Below are 26,897 nucleotides of genomic sequence, written 5' to 3'. Positions count from 1 at the left end.
TTTGGGGTTGAAGGCATAAGGAACAGCATTTAACACTAACAAGAAAATAATCATATTTTATATACACTGAAAAAAAATTTAAATGACTGTCTCATTTATTTAAAGTGAAAAGTATGGTGTCTACTACTTCTAACTGGATTTATTTATTTATTTTTGTTACAAAAAAGAAAATATTATATTTAAATAATATTTAAATGTTCACAATGAACATTAAGGTCTTTCAAAGTTGTCTTTATTTGTTGTAGGTAAACTAAATTAAACATTGATTGACAAAATATTTTTAGATTTTATCTTAAAGTCCCTGTAAAGGCAATTCTAAAAAAAAAAATCTAAACACATTATAAATGTTAGAAATGTATTGCTAAAACATATTACAAAGACTGTGAACTGCGAAGTACTGAATTGTGGAGTTAGACCGTTAAACAGGTTTTCCCCATTGCTATTTTACGGATTTTTTGGGCGGGGCTAAAACAGGGGCTCGATGACGCACTGGAGCCCCTGAGCTCCTGGACACGCCCCTACTTGATGACGCACTGGAGCCCCTGAGGCTGGCCGCTCCCTAACAATATAAATAGAGGACATTCGCATCAGTTTGGCGCTCAATCGCGAGTTACTGTCAGTACTATTATTAGTTACAGCCTACAGTTTGCTAGTTAGCTATGCCTTCGATCTTGTACGAAACAGATTGGTGTCCTTATTTAAATTTCCTAAAAACGATCACATCAAGAAGAGGTGGATTAATTTTGTGAAGAGCCACCTTGATGGAGAGCTGAGGATCACCACCAAAACCCGCCTCTGTAGTGATCATTTTACACGGGATAGTTTTATAAACTTTCGTCGGAGACAACTGGGATGCTCTGATAATCCTCTGTTACTGGTGAATGTGGCCGAACCGACTATCTCCCGCCTCGACCTTCATCCTCCCGTCGCGCCGACACCTGGTGCCATCCTCGGTAGTGCGTGCCCACCAATGAGGGTAAGCTGCCTTGTGTGCTTATGTTAAACATGGCTTGGTAAAACCTAATAAGCTGCTAGGAGCATCCATTCTGGCTGTAGCGGTGACAGTTGAGTATGGCGACGGCAGCTTTCCCGCGAGTGGGCGTGGTTTCAGCGCAGCCAGCGGACACGCCCCCAGCGTTTGAGAGCAGAGACCACTGCTCATTTTTTCAAGATTTTGATAGCTTATTTTATGTACTTGCCGGCTTTTTTTATCATTTAAATTTGGCTGGGTGGCTAATAACACATTTTTCTGTGATATGACAAACTCAGAACACATACTTAATTTTGACTTTACAGGGACTTTAAGTGAAAATTCTACTTTCATATTATAGCCAATTTAGCTTATGTTTATGATGAGTTCAATGTCACTATTAAAGGAGCGCCTTAACTGAGAGGTCTGAGTGGTCGCTAAAAATTAGTTTACTCACAGATCATTATTTTTTAAGTAATTTCATTTTCATCTGGTTTCAGTGGTTGAGTTGTAATTACCAGTTCGACCCATTTAGGTTGATTTACAGACTGGTATTTCACATGATATTAATAACAGAAATTATCGGACACACTTGACAGAGTCATCAGCCAATCCTAGTTCATTGAAGCTTTGCTTCTTCTCTGACTTTCACCTATATTGTGCTACCCAACATGTACATTCATGCTTCCGAAGCTCAGTGAGAATGTGATGACCTTAAGCGAAAGAAAGATGATTTTACATCTACTGGTGTCGCTGTTGGATAGTGTTATTTAAAATGACTCATTTACACATTGTTTCATGCTTATTTCTGTTGCTTTATCTCTGTACGGTTATTTTCTCATCCGTTTTTGGAGGATATGCTTGACAGCTTGCTTCGCAGAAATAAAACATGTCCCTGATTAATCCACTGGAACACATACAGTAAAAGAAGAAATGCCACAAGGAGGGAAAGAGTGATAAAGAGAGTAAGAAAAAGAAAAAAAGAGAGAAGCTAATCTGAGCTCACCCCAGGGTCAAAATCTCACAGAACTCCACATTGCACTTATCTGTTTACTAACCAGAGAGATGCAGATAAGGTATTAACTGTATTTAGGCTGCTTACACTGTAAAGGCAGTTCCAGTTGTTAATGCTGCTTTTGATGGAGTTTAATTAGTTTGGCTTTACAAAATCAACATACTGTTATTTAAGCTTTTTTGAGACCAACATGTTCAACTCTAAAGGTCCTTGCACACTGAGTCCGAAATTTTCGTATGCGTTTTTCGTATTCTTCATTTACTGTGAATTGTCAAAATCGAACCCAATACATTTTTTTTTTTATGACGAACGAAATTCTTCGGAGGCAGTGTGTAAACGTGATTGACACGTATTTATTTTTTAACGTGCGAAAAGTCCGGACAAGAATTGTGTGGGACCTTAACTCCTAGCATTTTCATAATTATCAAATGTTCTATCTACCTATCTATTTTGTGACTAGGCACATATAACTTTGCTGCAGCCAGTGCACCCTAAACTGCCCTTTCACAGACGGGGGAAAGAAACATGGATAAATTGGGCTGTCCCACTGGGAACACTGCCCTTAGAAATGGACAAATGGGACATGCAGAAAGTGAATTGGTATGGTGGTTTATGAGGCTTGGTTTGAGCACACTAAAGGTCACAGTCTGAAAGGCTTGAACACACACACACACACACACACACACACACACACACACACACACACACACACACACACAGAGAGCTTTGTCTCTAAAATTCAATATAACAGCAAATTTGCTCATGTGACATTGCTTAAATATTTTCCATAAATTAAAACATTTGTAATAGCTAGCTTATATAATAGCTGGCTTATATAATAACTGTAACAATAACTTTGGTTTAATGTATTGATTGAGTTTAGAAACTGGAATGAGATGTTGCACGCATGTGGGACACAGATTAAAATTACATTTTGGCAATTAAAAATTCCATTTTGGTGATAAAAAACAGCAATTTAATATAGCTAAATAAATATGGATTTAACAAAGCATGTCAAAATAATATACATTATGTCAATAAGATCAAGACCACTGAGGCGGGACAGGCCAAAACCACCCATTCAAACTGCCTACCTTTGATGTATGATAATCTGAACATAGTTTGCTGTATATACAGTACATGCACAATTATTCTCACAAAAACATGGGATTTGTGCTTAAATGTTTTAGAAAAGGTAACAAGACACCAAAGTGTACCTTATAAATGGATAGTAGCTACATAAACTAAAACTGTGGTCACTGTATTAAACGCCACGTACAGAATGGCTTAGAAAAGTGAATCCAATTCTATGAATAATAAGCATGCTTTTGCGAGTGTTCAAATACCAGTACTAGAAATAAAATAAAAACACTAGATACATAAACTTATAACTTTAACAGTAATATTTAGTTCTGAATCTTAAGTTGTAAATGTAAATATTCACAGCATATCCTGATAACCGTCATATGCTAAATTCATTTCATATTTTAGCGTATTATCTGAGAACAGCAAAGGGTCTAAGCTGTCGCTTTATTGATTGTTAAACACCCAATCCTGCTGTTCTGTTGATAAGAAAATTATCAATTTGAATTATGTAAAAACATTCAGTATTTGCATATGGGACTTGCTTTGCTATGTTGTTATCTATTGCAATGGTTTTCAAGTCTGGTCGTGGGGATCCACAGCCAGTGTTATTGTAGTATGATTGATATACTATTATTATACCATTATTTTTTTTTATTTTTTTTTATTCGATTTTATTTGAATATTTTCTATTTCATTTTAATTTTTAATTAACGTTTTAGTAATTTTGTCATGTATTTTTGTCATTATAGTTTTTTTTTTATTTGTATTAAGTTACTTTAGTACTTCAACTTAAACTAAATGAAAAATGTTTCCTTGGCAACTTACTGAAAAAAAAAGTTTTTGTTACATATTTTATTTAATTTTAAAGTTAAGAAAATTTAAAGAATTGAAAATTGTGTTTGTTTAAGTTTTACTTTATTATAAAAACCCTGCCCACATCACAGCACATTTTATATGTCTCTCTTATCTGATACATTGGCTGTGTTCTAAATCGCCCCTACCTCTTTAATTAGGGCACTATTTGAGGGAACAGCCATTTGTAGTAGTGTCAGAAACCACAGTGGTCGTTATCGAGTGCACTCATTCAATTTAAAGATTTATATAAAACAGATCATTTGGAGTACATTCCACGACAAAATACTATTTCAGTATTTCTACTTCAAAATCTCACGTTTAATTCTATATGTGACTTGAAGTGAAAATTGTTTCAAAGCAAATACTACACCAATTGTTTGGGGGTTGGTTGAAAACTACTTATCTATTGCAATGAAATTGAAGTGTGCTGTTGTCCGGATACATCATGAGGCCACTGTAGATGACATCGGTAAAAACAAATAAATACAAATGTACGACTGAAAATATACGACAGTTTTTTTTTTCATTTTTTATGAACCATGTAAGGTTCAACTGGATCCCCATCGTTTTCCAATTTTCTTCGTGCTGGTATCGGCAAACACAAACGCCGCAGCCGAGCAAATAATGAGAGCTGGGGTTCGCAGTCTTCTGCCTTTACCTGACAGCAGAGCGCAGAGAGAAGAAAGAAATACGGCTCGGTGTGTGTGTGCATGTGTGTGTTCGTGTCCCTGCCATGTGTGTGTTTGCCGGTGAAATATAGCGGCGAGTCTTGCTCTGGGCTGTTACCAAGGGCAGAGGGTTCAGGATAATGAAAGCACCATAGTGACATGTTCTATACTCACTTTTGTACTCAAGGTGAAATCCAGCCGCGACGACACTGATATCTGTATGGAAGTGCAGGTAAAGCTGGTTGGAGGTGCTGTTTAACAAGGCTGGAGCCGTTGTACCTGGAAGATAACACCAAAAAGAAGGCCTGAGCAGGAAAAGGGCTGGAGTTATCACACACACGGACATTGTATTCTCATTCCAGCGATCTCTCTCACACACACTAGCTAAATGATGAGAGTGTGCACACAGAAACAAAAGGGCAAAGGGAGGTAAGCAGCTGTTAATCACGGCAGGCGTATCGCTCTCGTGAAAAGACTCGACCGTTTTGGACATCAGCCAAATGAGACGGAGTCGGCAAAAAGGAAATGTTTGACAGGCGCTATCATTGAAGTGTGTCGCTATCCTTCCGAGCTCTCATGGGGGAACTTTCATCACAGCTCAGAGGAAAGAGTCACTTATCATCCGACTAAAAAGCAAAACAGCTACTGCCACTCTGGATTCAAAGCAGAGGATTTTCCTTCTGCTTATACATATATGGACAGAGCTAATATAGAGTGTGACATCTTTAATACGTGGAGAATCTTTAAAGTCAACATGAAACAGTGCTGCAGTGCAACTTTAATAATCTGATATATTTCTGAGTGAAATGGGGGAGAAAATCTGTTGGCCGGGATTTGACTTTATCCTTTAGGAATTGGTTGGATTGTAAAAAAAAAAAAAAAAAAAAAAGGCCTTATGTACCAGAGTCAGGTACTTGAAGAGGTGCACCAATGAATTGTTCACATAAAGACCAGAAATCTGACATTTTGATATCTTCAATATTTAACATAGGGCTTTTTTTTATCATTTCATATTTTAGACCGTTACTTTTTTGACACTTAAACTTTTAGTAAATGTTACTTTGCACCATAGTAGCATTAGCTCATTTTGTTCTACCCTTTCCTTTACACACAAAATTCAACAGGCTGTTTTTGCAACTGTATCATTAAGAAATTCCTGCCAAGTCGCAGAATACTGAACAGGCACTGATAAGTAATGTGGGCGGACATGTGTTAAAGAAATGTTCTGGGTTCAATACAAGTTGTGCTCCACTGACATGTGGCCTGATATCAATTACCACAGATATAATTCAGGCACCCCTCAGTTTATAAAAAACAAAGCAAAATCACATATACAGTAATACCTGTACAGTTGCTCCAGTGTAAATGTTAATACACAGTTTGGAGAGTATCCGAAGACAATCAGGACATACACCTAAAGTTGGCATGAATATCAATCCATCCATCCATCCATCCATCCATCCATCCATCCATCCATCCAATTGTCTATCTAAAGCCTACTTTTAAAAAAGTTTTGTCCCCACCGCCATCACAGTGCTGAACAAACTGTAATACTGCCCCCTCACCTCAGTTGCCTTGTTGTTGTTGTTTTTATGTAGGTGTCTTAATGAGTTGTGTGTTTGTATATGCACTTGGATATGTGTTATATGTTCTATGTGTTCCTTATAAGTTATATTTCTGTGCTATGGAGAATGGAAAAATCCCTCAAGCCAAATGTGTCTCAGCTGTGTGAGAGGAAGTGCTGCCAGGTCTCTGGGAGCAAGGAGTAGGCAAGAGAAGCCTATGTTCTGAAGAATCATTGATGTTCAGAAGGACAGTTCATGAAGAATCGTTGATGTTCATGAAGAATCGTTGATGTTCAGAAGGACAGTTCATGAAGAATCATTCATGTTCAGAAGGAAAGTTCATGAAGAACCGTTCATTTTCAGAAAGTTATGTTAAAATTCAGAGGAACAGTTCATGTTCAGAAGAAACATTCATGTTGAAGAACTGTTAATAATAAATAATGAGAATAGTGGATCAGTTGTGCTCCTTGCTTTTTGTGTAATACTTGATATGGCCCAGCCTGACCCAGACTCTACCTCCATGGGCCCCCAGGTAAGTTGAGTTTGAGAACCCTGTTGTAAAGTGTTACATCTCACTTGTGGTAACATTAAAGTGTGCATGGTTAATTCAAAGCATTTGAAGAATGTTATTTAAAGGGTAACTCTCGCCAAAATTGAACCTAGGCTATTTTGGTTATCTACCCGAGTCAAACATTCATGTAAAAGCATAATTAGAATGGAAACTCCACTTTTAAGTTTGACCGTGTTTTCGTTTTCGATCAAAATGCCTTTTGAATGGGAGTGAATCGGGCACTACAATGAGAGCATCAAAATCACTATTTTTAAAACACTAAGGAGGCTCGAAACAACATGAAACTGTGCTCGAAGTATTACCAGGGTCCTACACATGAACTCGAGCATTGACAACATTGTTTGTGTACACAAAGTTTGCTATAAATAAAGGTTTTATACGACTCACTATATCAGTTAGTGTTTCCGGTGGCTGGAATTTTGTCAGTCAAAAGTAGTCGATCTCCGAATGCAACGTAACATGAGGAGAGTAAAGATGGAAAGCGCTTAAAGTTTGATTCCATGACATATTGCCATGAACTAAGTGTCTAAGTTATCCTGCTTTTCAGTGGAATTACAAGTTCATGACATTTCCTCACATGGAGTCAGTCAAACTTAAAAGTGGAGTTTCCATTCTAATTATGCTTTTTTATGTTTGACTCGGGTAGATTAACAAAAAGAGCCTAGGTTTGAATTTGGCGAGAGTTACCTTTTAAGAATATAAAAAGATGGAAAACCGTATCTCGCAACAAGACGGTAATAAATGAAGTAGAGCTCTAGCAAAAAAAAAAAAAAAACCCTGCAATGCATCACATCAGAATCCACCATCTCCCTGTGGGAATGAATGTACAATTCAAATACCGTGTAAAAGTAAATAAGGCTGGAGAAAACAAGATTGTAAAAAGAATCAACAAATACAGCTTAGAGTATTCAGTGCCTTATAGTACGCCGCCACACAGCGACTCAGGATGAATGCTTGAATACACCCACATAGCCATGGCATGCTCTTAGAGAACTGTTTAGTTTGAGAAGAAAGATTTCTTTCAAACTAACATCAATAGCATTTATTCATACATGGATTGTTTATATCTTTACACAAACACCCAAAATGGTGTTTTGCATTTGTCAGGAAATGGTTCCCCGGCATGTTTTGCATTTAAAACATTCTGCCCATTTGACTGCTAATATTCCAGTCGATCCAACAGACTGATGACCGAAGCCTGAAAAATGCTGCTTTGCGCTTGAATGATTTGACTAATAATTTTTGGATGAAGTTTGACAGCTGCGTAGAGCTCATCCAGTGTCCAGCTATTCAGCAGTCTATCATCTCTATTAGGGCTAAGGCAATCTGAGAAGATCTTAAAAGCCTCAGACGAGCTTAAATGGACTTTGCCAGACAGAATATGTTACTCTTAAAGTACTGCATCGCATTGGTTGCCAAAGAGGACAAGGAGAGATGCCTCCTCACAGATTAGGGGGATTTGAGAAGAATGATTCTTTGTGAAATACATGCCCATGTTTCCCTCTAAGATGAGCACTGATGTTGCTCCCGCACAGATGGACAAAAAAGTTGCATATTCATCAGACTCAAAAATGTGTGGGGTAAAAGATGATTGGGCAGCGTTTGAACTGGAGTCCAACCACGTCTTTTTTTATTTTTGGTACGGAACTGAGGCTTTGGGAGATGTTGTGCAGAAATGTGAAGCACTGATTCATTTTCCGACATGAGCAAATCCTTAAACACTACAGAGGCTACAAGTTCAGAATGACAAAATAACAGTGGCCTCTAGTTATACAATAATACTTATATAAAAAGGTAACACATAACATGCACTTACGATAAAAACAACAACACAAGTAAATTATGAAAAATACATGCATAACTAACCCTAATCCTAACCCTATAGTAAGTATGGTAATGTTGTTAATTAATATTAATCAGTATTTAATATATAATCACACTGTAAAAAGGAGACCTTAAAGTTGTGTAGCCAAACATATATTACATATGTTACACAATCATTATGAAAGTGTATATGGTTGCATAGTAAGTTTCTATGAGGTATTAAAAAATGTAGTTACTGACTGTAGTGCTATTACTTACTAATTTGGTAATAATCAGTTTCATGTTAGTTAATAGCAGTTACTAGAATGTTAATATTGCATTCCTCTGTTGTCCTTTTGAAAATATTCATTGATGTTGGAACAATATTCAAAAGTGTTACCCATCATTTTCATAAATTAAAAAGCCTCCTTTGGAGAAATAGTGATTATAGTCTGATCTCAACCATGTTTCATCTTCAGAATCCTGACATGCAGTCAGAATTATGTAAATAATGACAGCAATATCTTTTAAAGACACACAAAAAAATGTGTGCAGTTGTAATTAAATTGGTATTTGTTGAGCCGCAATTAATCCCACATGATGAAATGTGTGGGGAGACAGAAACACAAAACATATCTGACAGTTTAATTAAGGGTATTATCCTAATGGATTTGTGACTAGAGGAAGAATGAAACGACCGATTGTGATGGGCGAGTGTGCGAGGGATATAAAAGGCGATCACGCAGGCGACAGGAGAGCGAAGAGTGCATTTTAATGGGTAGCCAAACACCATGCCTAATGACGCTGGCTCCTGATTCCCTGCCATGTCTTACCAATGCTCACAAATGACTCCAGGCTTGTAAAATTTGGACCATTGAGATCTAAATGAGGGGAAATTACCGTTTTATCATCAAATTCAATCATAGACTGGCATCAGGTGTCTCAGGAGACGGGGTGAAGATGGTTTAGCATTTAAAGTGCTTCTTAGCTTTTGAGAATATGGCTTGGGGAAGGTGAGGAGTGCTAGACAGTGTGAAGTGCCAGTGAACACATGCCTTAGAGCAGCTGGAGCTCCCTGGCTGGGTGACCTTTCACCAGCATGCTAGTGTGGCGCAGAGGCGAAGTTCATTATAGCCGTGTTGAAAGTATAGCTAGAGGCCTGGTCACAATTCTGTCTACTGGGAGAGACCCAAAAAAGGTTAAGCCTCCTCTCTCAAAGAAAGATCTTGCCCCCTCTTCCTAATCCTGCTGTGAGACCTTTTTGTAAAAAATGTGTTCCTTTTTATTTTGTAATGTTATTTTTTTAACCTTTTTTTGTCTAAATAGCTTTATCGAATCTATATTTGTTTGCTCTGTTTAACCCTCATTAAATCCTTTGTATATTTTAACATACAATTTATTATCGTTTGGGTAGTTGGCGCATAATAAATGCCTTTTTAGATTTTTTAGCTCTTTAAAATCAATATCGTATTTTCATAAATCATTACTTTAAGTCACCGTTTTACGTCTGTCTGTGGGTTTTGAAATCATTTAACCAATGAAAAGTATTAAAAATAGCTTGTGATTAAACCTCGTATTTCATTGGGCCCTTAAACTGTTGGTAAAACCTCATAACTCCAACACCACCTCTATTGTGAATGAAGTGCCGAATGTCTCTGCTTGTTTGCAATGCAAAAGCTAATAAAGAGCTGATTCTTTGAATAAGTACAGCACTTTCTTTACTCAAGAAACATGATATATAGAAATGCTAATGTTGTATGTATATGAGGAGCAGAGAAGAATTTCTAAGTCCAGAATTTGTTGTTGAGTCATAGCCAATACTCTCCTAAAAAGCCTTTGCATAGCACTTCATCCTTAATAACATAGGATTTTGGCCAAATAACAGGAAAATAAACAGTGCACACATAGTTAGAGTAAACTGTATATAACCTGTAAGTTAATGGAAACGTAATGCAATGCACTTAGTGCCTCAGATGTGGCCGTTCTAATGACGGACAAAATACATGTCAGAAATTCTCAAAAATTTGATGGTCAAAAGCCTCATAACTCTATTTGCGCTTGATTTTGGTACAATGTTAACAATATAATAACACATGCAAGTGTCTGACCATTTAAAGCCACGATACCAACTTTGGCAATGCGGTTCATTTATTGTTTAATCGTTTAAAGATACAGTGCTTTTTCCCATTTTCTTAAAAAGTAGTATTTTGGAGATACAAGTTTTCCACCCGCCAGCGACGATATGCAGTCCCTCAGAAGCATTAAATAAATATGAGATCATAAAATGCTAGCTTTCCAGGAGTATTTCATATCCACTATGAATAACTACAACAACAACAAAAAAGGATAAACACTTTTCAGTAGAGCAAGAAAAAGCTAAAATCTACATAGTAAAACACAAGCTGTAGTTATGACATTTTAAAAACTCAATCTTTCAGTTTTACACATTCAGATTTTTGGTACTGAACATCGTGATAATGGAGTGGGATAGAATAAATGTGGGTGGTGGTTTGCCAACTGGAACTCAAAAGGGTGTAATAATTGATACTGTTAATCAACCAAATGTAAAATGAGGACATTCATCTGTTATGTAAGGGATGGCACATAGACAGCGTTCCAGGACTGGAGCTAATTTCAGCCCTTCCAAGAATCCAGGGGCATAAAACCAGTGGCGGGGTTTGGCTCTCAGTTTTATTGCAATATGAAAGTGTAATGAGCTATAAAGAACTACATGATATGTAAATGAGCTGTAGGAGGACTTCTGTAAATCAAATGCTGTATCACTCCAACAGACTATTATTGAAATTATCAGTTAAAAGGGGATTAATAAAGACAATACAAACCTGAAAAGCTCCCGAGCTTTGGAGCTGTCATATCGCCACCATCATAGATTTCTAACGAGTCCCAGTTATGCTCGGTAGCAAAGCTCATGACTTGGATCTGCCAAGAAAATGGAGACACACATCATGAAATGACTAATTTATGTGCAATGAAACAATTCATTAACAAACTGGTCATATGCTATACTTTTGCAGAATTGCTTATAATCATAAGCAATCTCTCTGAACCTAAACAGGTGGTTTCTGCTAATACCTTTAAGACATCAATATGTAAATGGATTCGTAGCTGGATATGGTCATATGTTAATGTACTCATGGTGTTAATACCCTGACGATTTCTGAAAGATCCAAATCCCTTTCAAGGGAACTTGCGATGCGTCGAGAATTGAGGCTGTGGGAACGCCTCTGCGTGATTGCGTCCTGAAAAACTTGTGAAATCAGTCCAATGGCCTTGTCACAGAGCTGCCCTCTGTTCCCCTTGTTAACCCTTGCTAAAAACACATGCACACATTCTTGGGTTTTTAAAAGACACTTTATTTACCTTGATGTACCAGCGAAGGGAGAGATGGATTACACCCACACCCACACAAACATGCACCTACAACGAGACCGTGTCTCAGACTGGCCACCTGAGCACGCATGCATGGTGGCGGCCATCTTGATTTTAGTAAAAGACCGGAATAGACTTTTGTTGTGCTTTTTGTACCTGTGCTGTGTTGCATCATGGGAGTGGGAGATACCAAGTATGGTGTGTAAGGGGTGGAATTGTTCTGAAGTTATTTATGTATAATTATTGTTGATTGATATAATTATATTTATACTTTTTATAATTATTGTTGAACTGAAGTTTGTGCTGTGTTATTTAAATTTGTGTGCTGAAGGAAATTGGGTTATTTGATCTTTAATACTGTTACAGAGCAGGCTTCCACTTCACCCCCTCTTCACCACTGTAGGACACTTTCACCGGAATACTAACCATCACAAACTCCATATCCCATCATGCCGCTCACCTGGGACTGATTACACAAACACCTGCAGCTCATCCACACTCACCCATATAAACCCCGTTCACTCTCAAGTTCATTGCGAAGTATTGCATTGCCCCGGCGTACAATTTCTGAGCGTTTTACCTGTATTTGCTGAACTGTTACTGACCTTGGATTGCTTACATCGACTCTGATTCTTCTGCTGCCTACCCCGACTCGGACTGTTATATCGACCCCTGTTTGTTCTGCTGCCTGTCTCGACCCGGATTGTTTATTGGACTGTGATTCCTGCCGCCTGCCTCGACCCTTGCCTGTTTACTACTTCTGCTCTGTGATTATCCCCGTTGTTCTGTCTGCTCCTGATTTACCCTGCCTGTTGACGATTCTATTAAAGCTGCAAATGGATTCTTCTGCGTCCTCCACATCATTACAGAATACTTCGCCATCTTCCGATCCAGCAGCGGTCGCGCAGTTTTCTACGGAACTTGCTTCACAAGCTTCACGTTTGGATCTGCATCACCAACAGTTAAACCATCTGACTTCACTTACCGAGAAACTCGTACAGGGGTTACAAGCACTCCAGACGGCGATAGGGAACGCTCCCGCCGCACCATCACCACCAGCCGCACCAGAGCCTGTCCCACTTGCTGCAAACCCGTCAATCAATCCACGATTGGCCTTTCCTGAGAAATTTGACGGTAATCAGACGAAATGCAAGGGATTCTTACTGCAGTGCACTCTCTTTGTTGATCAGCAGCCTTCACTCTACACCACTAACGCGAGTCGCATAGCGTTCGTCTGCTCACTGCTCACGGGTCGAGCATTAGAATGGGCCACTGCGGTTTGGAGACCGGAGGGCTCGTCATTTGCCACGTTTGGGGAATTTCTTCGACAATTCCGTCACGTCTTCGAACACCCCGCGGAGGGCGGGAACGCAGGAGAACAACTATTAGCTCTATCACAGGGAAGAAGAACGACGGCTGAGTATGCACTCACGTTTCGCACACTCGCGGCACAAACCAACTGGGTGGAGGATACACTTAAAACTCTCTTCCGAAAGGGACTCACTTCTGAACTCCAGTCCGAGTTAGCCTGCCGTGACGAAGGAAGAGACCTGAACGAATACATCGATCTAGCAATCCAGGTGGATAACCTAATCCGTTCTCGACGCTCTGTGCGAATTCCCCCGCGCTATTCTCAGGACACGCCCACCATGCACGAGCCCATGCAGATCGGCTTCACTCACATAACCCCAGAGGAACGAGAACGCAGGAGGCAGAACCGTTTGTGCATGTACTGCGGCCAGCCTGGTCACATGAAATTCGCCTGCCCAGCTCGTCCATCTGCTGACTCCCGCTCGGTGAGTTCTCGCACCAAAACCCATGCTACCACATCTAGTTTTACATTACCAGTGCGCCTGGTGATTCAGGATAAAGTTATCAGCACCACTGCTCTAATAGACTCAGGAGCTGCTGGAAACTTCATATCTCGCAAATTCGCTGTACAATGCAACCTGGAACTAAAACCGTGTCTCTCTTCCTTGGCAGTGGAGGCGCTAGATGGTCGACCTCTTGGAGAGGGGAGAATTCACAGCACCACAGAGCAAATAAAACTACACGTCGGATCACTACACACCGAGGATATCAGTTTCTATGTCATCCAATCCCCTCATCACTCAGTAATCCTCGGCCATCCCTGGTTACATGACCACAACCCTCATATCTCCTGGAGGGAGGGGCAGATCATTCAATGGGGCCCTACCTGTCAAAACCGCTGTTTATCCAGAGTCACTCGCCTTCCGCCTCAAAATCCGAACACTGCCACATCAGATCCAGAAGAATCCAAAATACCACCTGATTATGCAGACCTCATCGAAGCCTTCAGTAAGAGAAAAGCATCACAACTCCCCGAGCATCGCTCCAGTGACTGTGCCATAGACCTCCTTCCTGGAGCTTCTCCTCCTCGGGGAAGGATCTTTCCTCTGTCTCGACCTGAATCCGAAGCTATGAAACAGTACATTGAGGAGGAGCTAACCAAAGGTTTCATCAGACCCTCAACCTCTCCGGCAGCCGCCGGATTCTTCTTCGTAAAGAAGAAGGACGGGGGGTTACGACCCTGCATCGACTACAGAGGGCTGAACGACCAGACGGTGAAGTTCCGATATCCCCTTCCTCTGGTTCCCGCGGCACTGGAACAGCTCCGCCAGGCCCAATACTTTACCAAACTGGATCTGCGCAATGCTTACAATTTGATTCGCATCCGTGAGGGAGACGAGTGGAAGACGGCCTTTTCCACCACCACTGGGCACTACGAATACCTGGTCATGCCTTTCGGCCTGTCAAACAGTCCTTCAGTGTTCCAGTCTTTCATGAATGACGTTTTCCGAGACATGCTAGATAAATGGGTGATTGTCTACATCGATGACATATTGATCTACTCAAACTCTATGGAGGAGCACGTCCGTCAGGTCAGATTGGTCCTGGAACGTTTAATTCAATATCAACTCTACGCCAAGGCTGAGAAATGCGAATTCCACCAGACTAGCACATCATTCTTAGGATACATTATCAGCCAGGAGGGGGTAGCCATGGATGAGAGGAAGGTCAGGGGAGTTTTGGAATGGCCGTTACCTCAAACCGTGAAGGAGATGCAACGATTCTTGGGTTTCGCCAATTTCTACAGGAGATTTATCAGAAACTTCAGCACTATTGCCGCTCCACTAACCGCCATGACCAAGCGTCACACTGCTCGGCTGAGATGGTCAGAAGAGGCAAACCAAGCATTCCAGGATTTGAAAAGTCGTTTCACGTCAGCACCCATTCTGCATCATCCAGATCCAGAACGCCAGTTCGTAGTAGAAGTCGATGCCTCCAGCACAGGGGTTGGAGCTGTATTATCCCAGCGACAAGGCGAACCAGCAAAGATGTACCCGTGTGCTTTCTTCTCCCGCAAACTCACACCGGCTGAACGTAATTACGATGTGGGTAATCGGGAATTGCTTGCTATGAAATTAGCCCTGGAGGAATGGCGCCACTGGCTGGAGGGAGCTGGCCAACCGTTCATAATTCTCACGGACCATCTCCAGATTGCCCAGCTAATCTGCTCTTTGTTCCAGATCACCTTCGTCCTCGTCTTCTCGATCAAGTTCACTCTATGCCCAGTTCTGGTCATCCTGGGATCACCGCTACCACACAGCTGCTCCAAAATCGCTTCTGGTGGCCCACATTACTGTCTGATACCACCAAATACGTTCAGAACTGTTCCAACTGCAACACATCCAAATCACCCAGACAGTTACCTGCTGGACTCTTAACACCACTACCCACTCCACACCGCCCCTGGTCCCACATCGCCATCGATTTCATTACGGATCTACCCAACTCCCAAGGACATACCACCATACTCACCATCGTTGACCGATTTTCCAAGGCCTGCCGATTAATACCACTACCCAAACTCCCCACGGCATTCGAGACAGCCGAACTCCTTTGCAACCAGGTTTTCCGCTTTTATGGTCTGCCTGAAGACATAGTATCGGACCGTGGTCCTCAGTTTACCTCCAGAATCTGGTCCGCATTCTTCAAACAGCTTAATGTCAACATCAGTCTCACCTCCGGGTACCACCCCCAGTCCAATGGGCAAACCGAACGTCTAAATCAGGACGTCACCCGCTTCCTTCGGACCTATTGTCAAAAACAACAAACAGAGTGGAGCAGATATCTGTTTTGGGCCGAATACGCCCAGAATTCCTTAGTCAAACCCGCTACAGGCATTACCCCGTTCAAATGTATCCTGGGCTTTCAACCTCCCCTGTTTCCCTGGTCAGGAGAACCCACTGAGCTACCATCTGTCACCGAGTGGCTACACAAGAGTGAGGAGGTCTGGGACCAAGCTCACACTCATCTTCTTCATGCAGTCAGACGACAAGAACGACAGGCTAACCGTCATCGTCGTCCGGGTCCTGAATACAGTGCAGGCCAGTGGGTATGGCTGTCCACCAAGAACCTAAGACTCCGACTCCCTTGCCGCAAACTCAGTCCCAGGTACGTTGGTCCGTTCCAAATTAATAAACAAATTTCTCCTGTGTCTTTTCGATTGGATTTGCCCGCTGACTATCGTATCTCTCCTACATTCCATGTATCTCTTCTAAAACCTGCCGGTGGTCCGAGAGGAGAGTTGGAGGAGGAAGTCACGGCTCCAGACCCCCTGCCCATCCTGGTTGACGGCGAGGAGGCGTACCGTGTGCACGAGTTGCTGGACTCCAGGCGCCGGGGTAACGTCCTCCAATATCTGGTTGACTGGGAGGGGTACGGTCCGGAGGAGCAATCATGGGTCAACGCTGGAGATATCCTAGATCCCACACTCACAGAAGAGTTTCATCACATGCACCCGGAGATGCCGGCCCCTCGACCCCGTGGAAGACCCCGGCGCCATTTGCCTTCTCGCCTCAGGAGCTGCTCGCAGGGGGGGGGCTCTGTTACAGAGCAGGCTTCCACTTCACCCCCTCTTCACCACTGTAGGACACTTTCACCGGAATACTAACCATCACAAACTCCATATCCCATCATGCCGCTCACCTGGGACTGATTACACAAACACCTGCAGCTCATCCACACTCACCCATATAAACCCCGTTCACTCTCAAGTTCATTGCGAAGTATTGCATTGCCCCGGCGTACAATTTCTGAGCGTTTTACCTGTATTTGCTGAACTGTTACTGACCTTGGATTGCTTACATCGACTCTGATTCTTCTGCTGCCTACCCCGACTCGGACTGTTATATCGACCCCTGTTTGTTCTGCTGCCTGTCTCGACCCGGATTGTTTATTGGACTGTGATTCCTGCCGCCTGCCTCGACCCTTGCCTGTTTACTACTTTACTACTGTTTACTGCTCTGTGATTATCCCCGTTGTTCTGTCTGCTCCTGATTTACCCTGCCTGTTGACGATTCTATTAAAGCTGCAAATGGATTCTTCTGCGTCCTCCACATCATTACAAATACATGTTTATGGTATTTAATACATCCCCATTTTATGATTGAGAAATGGTTGTACCCATGTGTATAAATGCTCACCTGAGGAAGTGGTCAGGAGGTCTATGACTGGTGGTAGTGAGTGCAGTATCTGCTGAGTACTCTGATTGAATTGTGATACCTGATCCAAGGTGATTGTTTTTGTATATTGAAGTCTTTTTATTTATTTATTTTTTCCTTTTGATGTTTCATGTTTTGGCACCTGTGAGCACCTTGCACTTTCCTGGCTTGGGAGAATAAACTGAAAACTGGCATTTAACGTCCTCCATTTGTTGATTTGAAGAACTCTAGATGGTATCCCTAGTTGCTCTTTGACAAGTGGTGTCAGAAGTGGGATCGTTATGCCACCCAAGACCAGACAAGACCGAGGTGTGGGTTCAGATGAACAGTTGGGATTAAATCTGGAGCTGCCCAGTTCTACGGAGTTACCACTAGCAACAGCTGCTGCCGGTAGGGATGATTCAATAACTACTCCTGCAGCAGGCCCAACAGAGGGAACGGTGTCAGAACTGGCTGGCCTGGTTAAAGTTCTCCTGCAGTCCCAGGCCGCCGTGATGATCGAATGGAGCAAGTAATGGTGAAGCAAGACCAGCGTTGGCGAAATATGCAGCACCAATTCCAGCAAATTCAGCACCAGGTTTTAGAGATCCAGGCTGGAGGGGACCAAAGGGGAAGTCAGCACACGTCTAGATGCCCAGTGCCAACAGGAGAAGGTACATCATCAGGAAGTATTGAGCCAAGATTACATCCCTTGACAAGAGATGATGACATTGAGCAGTTCTTAACCACCTTTGAAAGGATGGCCACTGCGTGCAGATGGCCTAAAGCCAATTGGGCAATAAGACTGGTTCCCCTGTTAACGGGAAAGGCACGTGGTGCCTATGTAGCCATGGATGGGAATGATGCTGAGGGACTATGATAAAGTCAAGGAGGCCATACTTATAAAATATGAGATTAATGCAGAGATCTACCGGCAAAGGTTTCGCTCCCCAGAGATTCTGCCAGACGAGAACCCCCGTGAGCTTTATGTGCGCTTGAAAGATCTCTTCTCGAAATGGGTGAAGCCAGAGACCTGTACTATTCAGCAGTTGTCAGAACTTATTATCTTGGAGCAATTTATGCGCATGATAAGCCCTGATATGGCAGTGTGGATTAAGGAGCATGATCCAGCCACGTCAGAAGAAGCAGCAAAGCTTGCAGAGACGTACCTAGCTGCACGCCGGGATGCCCAGCGCCGCTTTGGAGGTCAGAGTCAAAGATGGCCAAGTAAGTCTGGGGGTGAGGGTGATCATGCCCAAGGTAAAGTGAGTGTTGTTGGCAAGCAAGGGGATAGAACTAACCAGCAGGAAGTTAGATGCTACTATTGTGGGAAGATAGGACACACTAAGCCCTGTTGTCCATCCAGGAAGGTTAAGCATTCGGCTTTCTGTTATGTTCCTCGCCCCTACCTGCCACATACGTCATCTCATGAGTCTGTGCAGACACGCCCCACAGACATATTGACTCCGGTACTTGTGAATGGTCAGTCTGCTAAGGCTTTAGTGGATACGGGTAGCACTCAGACTCTAGTACATGATAGCTTGGTTCCTGAAGATGAATATATTTCCCAGAATTCCATTAAAGTTTGCTGTGTGCATGGAGAAGTTAGGGAGTATCCGACGGCAGAGATTTACTTAACAGTGCAGGGGCAGACTTTTTTGTTGCGGGTGGCCGTTGCGTCCCAGTTACCTCATGAAGTAGTCCTAGGGCAAGATCTTCCCATTCTCTGTGATTTGGTCCCCCAAGTTCAGCCCTGTTATGCCGTAACCCGAGCCCAGAGTGCTACAGCCGACTTTAATGAGTTGCCTTTTGCTGATGTTGACTTTGAGGTGACAGGTGAGAAAAGACGCAAATCTAAAAAGGAAAGGCGTACACGTAAGTTTGAGGGTAGTGTGAAAGGGCAGGTTGTGGAGCTGCCTGTGCCAGAAGGCCCTCTTAATATAACAATCCCTGAGGACATAGCTGAAATGCAGAGAAGTGATCCTACTTTGCAGGACTGGTTTCAGAAGGTGTCTGAAGTAGATGGTGTTAGAAAGGCTGTTGGATCTTGCTTGATGGAGGAAAAGTACATAGTGAAAAAAGGTATACTCTATCAGGTGAAAGGGGAGGTTGAAGCATTGGTTGTTCCGGAATCGATGCGCCATACAGTTATGACTCTGGGGCACGCTGTTCCGTGGTCAGGACACTTAGGCAAGCATAAGACGTTAGCAAGGGTTGCAAGCCGGTTCAGTTGGCCAAAGATATATACGGATGTAACGGAGTTCATTCGTACCTGTACAGAATGTCAGATGACATCTGGAAGGAGGGTTGCACCTGCACATTTGTTACCATTGCCAGTCATTGACACACCATTTAGTCGACTGGGGATGGATATAGTGGGGCCCCTGGAAAGAAGTAAGAATGGGAATCGGTACATTTTAGTACTCTGTGATTATGCCACCAAGTACCCAGAAGCCTTCCCCCTTAGAAACATCAAAGCTAGACAGGTAGCTAACTGTCTTGTACAGCTGTTTTCCAGAGTGGTGATTCCTCATGAAATCTTAACAGATCAGGGTACTAATTTTATGTCCTTGCTGTTAAAACAGGTGTACCAACTGTTGGGAATTAGGGCCATCAAGACCACACCTTACCACCCCCAGACTGATGGGTTGGTTGAACGCTTTAACCAAACCCTCAAAAGCATGCTGCGCAAGTTTGTTTCTAAGTCAGGGTCCGACTGGGACCAATGGTTACCTTATCTGTTGTTTGCTTACAGAGAGGTACCGCAAGCTTCCACAGGTTTCTCCCCATTTGAACTGTTATATGGCCGGCAGGTGAGATGTCCTTTGGACCTGCTTAAAGAGCAGTGGGAGGGACCCAAGGATGGTATGTGCAGTGTGGTCCAATACGTGGTCCAAATGAGAGAGCGTCTGGAAGAGATGACATCCTTGGCCCAGGAGAACATGAGAAAATCCCAGCAAACTCAGAAAGTTTGGTATGATAAGAGGGCAAGGGAGAGATCGTTTGAGGCTGGCCAAAATGTGCTGTTGCTGCTACCCACCAATGAGAATAAGTTGCTAGCTAAGTGGCATGGACCCAATGAGGTTGTGCGGAAAACTGGTCGAGTCACCTACGAGATCTCAATGCCAGAGCGGGGGAAGAAAAAGCAAAACTTTCATATTAATTTGTTGAAAGAGTTCCACCCCAGGAAGGAGACCGGAGCTGCACAACTTTTTGTTCGTGTGGTCGGGGAGGAAGAGGAACCAACAGAGCAGTACTTCCCAACCAGCTGCACTCAACAAGCTGTAGATATATCCCATCTAGAGCAACCTCAAAGAGACCAGGTAAAGCAGCTGTTGGATCCCAGGCTGTTTCAGGAGAAACCTGGGTGTACTAACACCCAGGAGAAAGGAAAATGTTGGCACCCCGCACTAGTCGTCAGGTTAGAGGTGCAAAGATGGCGTCAGGCAGGTGTGGAGTACTTATCACACTATGCATCTTCACACTATTTTATACGTTTTTATGGCATTTTAATGAAGTTGAAAATCGCTTTTTTACTTTAAACAATGAAATTCAACAACCTACCTCAGGATTTAAACATCTTGGTTTTGGAAAGAACGTTATCTACACACTGATCTATCGCCCTTGGACCACATGTTCTAAAAAATCAAGACGCAGCCATAGACGTGGCTATAAAAGACACTTGAGTGATTTGTTAATCATTTTAATGTGTTTGCTGGTGTCGGGAGACATACATCAATGTCCAGGGCCGGGGTCATGTGAAGGCGGTGAAGGAGTTAATGCGATGTTTGTCGCGGAGAATCGTCGGAACACGGCTATGGAGCAATGTCGGCGTTCGGAAGTTGTGTCTGCATGGAACCTGATGGCGGATCAATGGAGTGATTTGCATCCTTGTCAAGAAACACGAGATGTGTATCAAACGGACTATGGTGTGTCTGAGATTTTTTCGATCACGGAGAAAGAAGGAACGAATCAGAGGAGCCAATTGACTACTGTGAAGGATGAGGAAGAAACGCTACTCAAGGATGCGACGACGTCCATGATAACTGATTATAGAACTTTTAGATCAATGAAAGGTTTGCATATGGCTCACCTCAACGTTAGAAGTCTTCTTCCAAAGATAAGTGAACTACGTTATTTATGTCAAGAGTCTAAAGTGGCGTTGTTCAGTTGCAGCGAAACATGGCTTGATGATTCAATATTGGATGCAGAGATTCAAATTGACAATTATTGTTTGTTCAGAAGAGATCGAAATCGGAAAGGAGGTGGTGTGTGTGCATATATAAGGTCAGATTTGGTGTGTAATGAGAGAAGAGATTTTATAAACCCTACAGTGGAGGCGATTTGGCTTGAAGTTTTGTTGCCAAAGAGTAAACCGATTTTGGTTGGTGTTTGTTATCGTCCTCCGGATCAAAGTGATTTTTATGAGAGTCTGGATGAGGTTTTAAATATGTCTAATTATGTTTTAGGTCAAGAATTGCTTATTTTGGGCGATTTAAATACAGATATGTTGAAGAAAGATTCATCAGTGTTTAAGCAGTTCAGTTCATTTTGTAAATCATATGCATTGAAACAAATTATCAGTGACCCAACCAGAATTACTTCGAAAAGCAGTACAATTATTGACGTTATATTGGTTTCAGACATTTCTAGGATATATAAAAGTGGTGTTTTGGAGCTTGGTTTAAGTGATCATAATATGGTATATGTATTTAGGAAATTAAAGAGAGAGGCTATAAGTCATCATAATACTTTAAAAATTAGATCGCTTAAAAGATACAGTCCACAAATTTTAGTTGAAGAACTTAGCAAGGCTAATTGGAAAGAAGTGATGCAGTTTGATGATGTGGATATAGTTTGGGACAGGTTTAAAAAGAGATTTGGGCAAGTTCTGAATAAAGTTGCACCTTGCAAAGAAATAAGAATTAAACAAAGAACAGAACCCTGGATGACAGATAGTATTTTAAAAGATATCAAGGAACGCAATAATAGCTTAAAATTATTCAAAAAAGTTGGAAATAATGATAATTATAACAAATTTAAACGTAAAAGAAATGAGATAAGATGCAAGATTAAAGAGGCCAAAAAAATGTTTTTGACGAATGAAATCAGTGAAGCTAAACAAGACTCTAAAAAACTATGGCGAATCTTGAGTGGTTTAGGCTATCGGCAAAAGGTTAAAAATAAAGATTCAAAAATCAGTCTCAAAATTAATGGACAATTGATGACAGATCAGAAAAAGGTAGCTAATTGTTTAAATGAGTTTTTTACGACGGTGGGAGAAAATTTAGGAAAAGAGCTTCCAGCACAATCAGATTTATATGATGACAATTTGGTTAAAGAATATTATGATAATTGTGGTGTTGCCTTAGGAGGTTTTTCATTTAATAAAGTAAAAGAGACGACAGTTTATAAGAAACTAAGTGAATTGAAGTGCAATAAAGCCACAGGGTTGGATAATATTCCGGCTAAGTTTATTAAAGACGCTGCTAATTTTATAACTCCCATGGTTACTCACATTTTAAATCTCTCTATCTGCCAGAATAAGGTACCGGCTGAATTTAAACAAGCTAAAATATTTCCTCTTTTTAAAAAAGGGAGTAGGCTAGAGTGTAATAATTATAGGCCTGTGTCAATCCTGTCTTCGTTATCTAAAATTTTTGAAAAAATATTATTTGACCAAATTGAAGAATATATTTCCAATTTTAATATTTTATATGAATTTCAGTCTGGTTTTAGAAGGTTGCATTCCACAGAGACAACTATTCTATATTTGACGGATTATATAAAGAAAGGAATAGACAAAGGTAAATTAAGTGGGATGGTACTGCTCGATTTACGAAAAGCTTTCGACACAGTTGACCATAGTATTCTGTTGCTAAAATTAAATGCTATGGGTTTTGACTCTAATTCATGTAAGTGGATCAAATCCTATCTTACAAATAGGTGTCAATTGGTCGATATAAATGGAGTGTGCTCAGACTCTTTGCCGATCTCTTGTGGAGTACCACAAGGTAGTGTTTTAGGGCCCTTACTTTTTTTAATTTATATAAATGACTTAAAGATGGCCTGTTCTAGCCACTTATCATTATATGCGGATGATGCCATAATAATAGTTACTGATAAAAATAAAGAAACAATAGAAAACAAGTTAAGAAGAGAAATTGTAGAAGTGTCTAAGTGGTGTTTTCAAAATAAGCTATTTTTGCACTTAGGGAAAACCGAGGTTATTTTATTCGGTTCTGCTGCTAAATTGAAGAAATGTCCCAATTCAGAAATAAGGGTGGGAGATGAGTATTTTACTTTTAAACAAGAAGTGAAATTTTTAGGATGTATTCTTGATAACAAAATGACTGGAGATAGCATGGCAGCTGTAGCTTTATCGAAAATAAATAATCGAATCAAATTTTTAGCAAGACAGGCTGCTTATTTAGATAAACAAACAATGACAATGTTAGCTGGTGCATTAGTGCAACCTCATTTCGACTATGCAGTAACTTTTTGGTATAGTGGCTCTAAAAAACATGTTAAAAATAAATTACAGACGGCTCAGAACAGGTTGTGCAGAATCGTTCTGGGGTTGCATCCTCGTATGCAACTTAATAATAACCATTTCAGGGAATTGGGTATTTTAAAAGTGGATAAAAGAGTAATGTTTATTAAAATTATGATGGTGTACAAAATTATTCAGAGAACTGTCCCTAAATACTTGTATGACTACTATGTTTTTGTGAGAGATGTTCATTGTATTTCTACAAGGGCAAGGATAAATAATATATATTTGTACAGGTTTAAAAGTGTAGTTGGGAAGAATTCGTTTTTGTACTCAAGTGCAGTTGCTTGGAATGAATTGCCAGATCATTTAAAACAATTACAAGAGGCATGGCCCTTTAGAAGAGAAGTTAAAAAATGGCTTTCCAATTAGGATCCCATAAGAATTTGTAAGGTGTGAGTTGCTTGTTTTGATTTTATTCCCACTGAACTGTTCGTTTCATTTTATGCATGTAGAGGACCACAATGGAAATAAGCCTGAGGCTTTTTTGTGTATTTTATCCTCAACAATTTGTACTCAAATGTATATGAACTGCCTCTGGCATGATTGTATAAGTTTATGATTATTGTTGAATAAATCAAATCAAATCAAATCAAACCTGGTGCTACATGATGTCATCCTTAGGGAGGCAACTCCAGCCCGCCAGAAGAGTTACCGGATCCCTGAACGCCTGGTGACAGTGCTTAAAGATGAACTAGACATTATGCTCTCCATGAGTGTGATTGAATCATCCCTTAGTGAGTGGTGTAGCCCCATTGTTCAAGTCCCCAAAAAGGATGGCACCCTTAGATTTTGCATTGACTTCAGACAACTTAACAGTCTGTCTAAGGTAGATCCTTATCCGATGCCAAGAATTGATGAGTTGTAAAAAAGCCTAATAAAAAAATATTAGGCTACATCAATGAGGCTTTGGAAGAGCATAAGACGTGATCTTAACAGCGGTCCGACGATAGCTCTGTGGTCAACGCAACAGCATGAGCCTCACAGAGCTTCAAGCGATCCGAGATCGAATCTCATAGCCTTGGCTGACAGCGTTTATGTTTTACCATTCTTGATGCTTAGAAAGGTAACTGTTTATTGAAGTCAAGCGTTTTGTTTAATTATCAATGGCACATTACAACATAAACTTGCTACATTCCAGTAGAGCCGCTGCACAGACGACAAAACTGATGAAGGAAGATCAGCCGATCGCGTCAGAAAATTAAAATGACGAAGCTATCTTTAATCTGCTAAATTATTGTTTTGTGAATCATTCACGAAATTGAGATGACTGACATTGATACCCGCCATAGCAAAGGAAGAAATTTTTAAAAACAGATCCGGGACATTTCAAGGTTTAAATAAAGTGTCGGGGGCAGTTTATTTATTTAAAACAGGGTTGAATCGAGTTAGAGTTTATTAGAGTTTCTTAAGTAAGAAACAGAATCTTATTCTTGCGACATTTTAAATCTGTATTGCCAAAGAAATTTCAGCTAAATAAACAATTAAAACAGTAGGCTAGTCTACAAAACGAAAATAGTTCAAAGCAACATAAATTATGATCATGCGTTTTTCTTTGCTTCTCTCTCACGCTGGATCTCTTTTATTTTAGTTTATTTAGTCTCCCTGCACTGCGCGCGCCGGGTCTCTCTCGAAATTAAACATTACAGATTTAAAACACATCAAACAGCTGATAATACTGTATATGTCGCTGTGTGTCATCCATACAAATCACACACACAAAAAAAAACTGTAACAAATGATTGAGTCTTGCTTCAAAGAAACAGAATGCCTGGTTGAATTCACCGAACAATAAAACGAGGTGGATCGCAAATAAAAGCGCTCTGTATCTGCTCATCGCATTCGTTTAGTTGGCAAGAACGCGTTTCGTCGATAGTTCATGTTTAGATAATGCCAGATTGTTGACAAACACACACTGCTCAAACATGTTAAAATTCTATAAAACCAGTTGAAACAAATGGATTGAACACTTCAACTGAAATTGTGTGTGAAACCCCTTTAAAAACAATACATAAAACTACAATATTTATAATTTAAGGGCCTACATTTGGACACATCGAGAGATTTATCTTTAAAAGTATTTTGCCTTTGCCTGGTCATCAGACTCACTCTGCATATGAAAGACAGAACATTTAACACCTCCTGAAGCCCCAACCCCCCACAGGCTATCTGAGTTTGAGACCGACTTAAAACAAAGAGAAGTCGCAATTCACACTTAATTCTAGACATTAGCATTAGGCTAGTAAAGTGTTGATAATGAAAGAATTTAATTATTTAGGCTACATGTAGGCTAGTAGGCTAGTAGGCTAATATTTCTGTCATAAAAGTTTATTACTAAACATTTAATTATTTCAATGATTGAAGAAATAAAACGCTACCGCGGTTTGGGCAGCTTTTTCCAAGCAAACCTAAATATATAAACGCATGTTCATTTGTTTAAGCGCATGTTCATTTGTTGTCATGAATACAATGTTCAACTCCATGTTAAATTCCACGGCGATCTTTGGATCCTTACAACCAGGGTGCATGCGATTTGTGAATTATTATTATTTTTTTGTATATAAATTTGTAACCACAGTGCTTCGTGCTGCTGCTAAACTAAATAACATTTATAAAATAATGATGAACTTGAATGAAACAATATCGCAACATTTCGACAAATAAATTATCTGAACTGTTTTTACAATTTAATTCAGGGCGATTTAGCATAGACTACATTTAATTATAGCGAGATTTTCACCCTTGTCCGTTCATCATTGGGAAGCGCTCACATAATAGCTAAACATGTTTGAGCAGATCCTCTGCACCTCTCGGTTTCATACGGATTACCTAATCAGATAACATTTATTAAATATTTAGACATTTAAAGGCTTTAGACATAGCCGATTTTTTATCGTGACTGAGCGGAGGCAAG

The 26,897-nt window shown here is 40.8% G+C and overlaps 1 protein-coding gene across 1 annotated transcript in view; it reads right to left on the bottom strand.

Annotated features, from left to right (window-relative positions):
* The window catches only part of LOC307010858 (CUB and sushi domain-containing protein 1), a 605,591-nt gene that overhangs the window by 71,756 nt on the left and 506,938 nt on the right, over positions 1–26,897 (bottom strand). The window contains exons 36-37 of the mRNA XM_079635929.1: positions 11,377–11,473; positions 4,769–4,873 (exon numbers count right to left, since the gene is read on the bottom strand). Of these exons, the coding sequence (XP_079492055.1) occupies positions 4,769–4,873; positions 11,377–11,473 (202 nt within the window). The remainder of the gene's footprint in view (positions 1–4,768; positions 4,874–11,376; positions 11,474–26,897) is intronic.

Source organism: Phoxinus phoxinus, assembly GCF_949152265.1.
Source record: "Phoxinus phoxinus genome assembly, chromosome: 14".
Lineage (NCBI taxonomy): Eukaryota > Metazoa > Chordata > Actinopteri > Cypriniformes > Leuciscidae > Phoxinus > Phoxinus phoxinus.
Note: the sequence above shows the minus strand (reverse complement) of the source record. Positions and strands in the feature narration are given on the sequence as shown.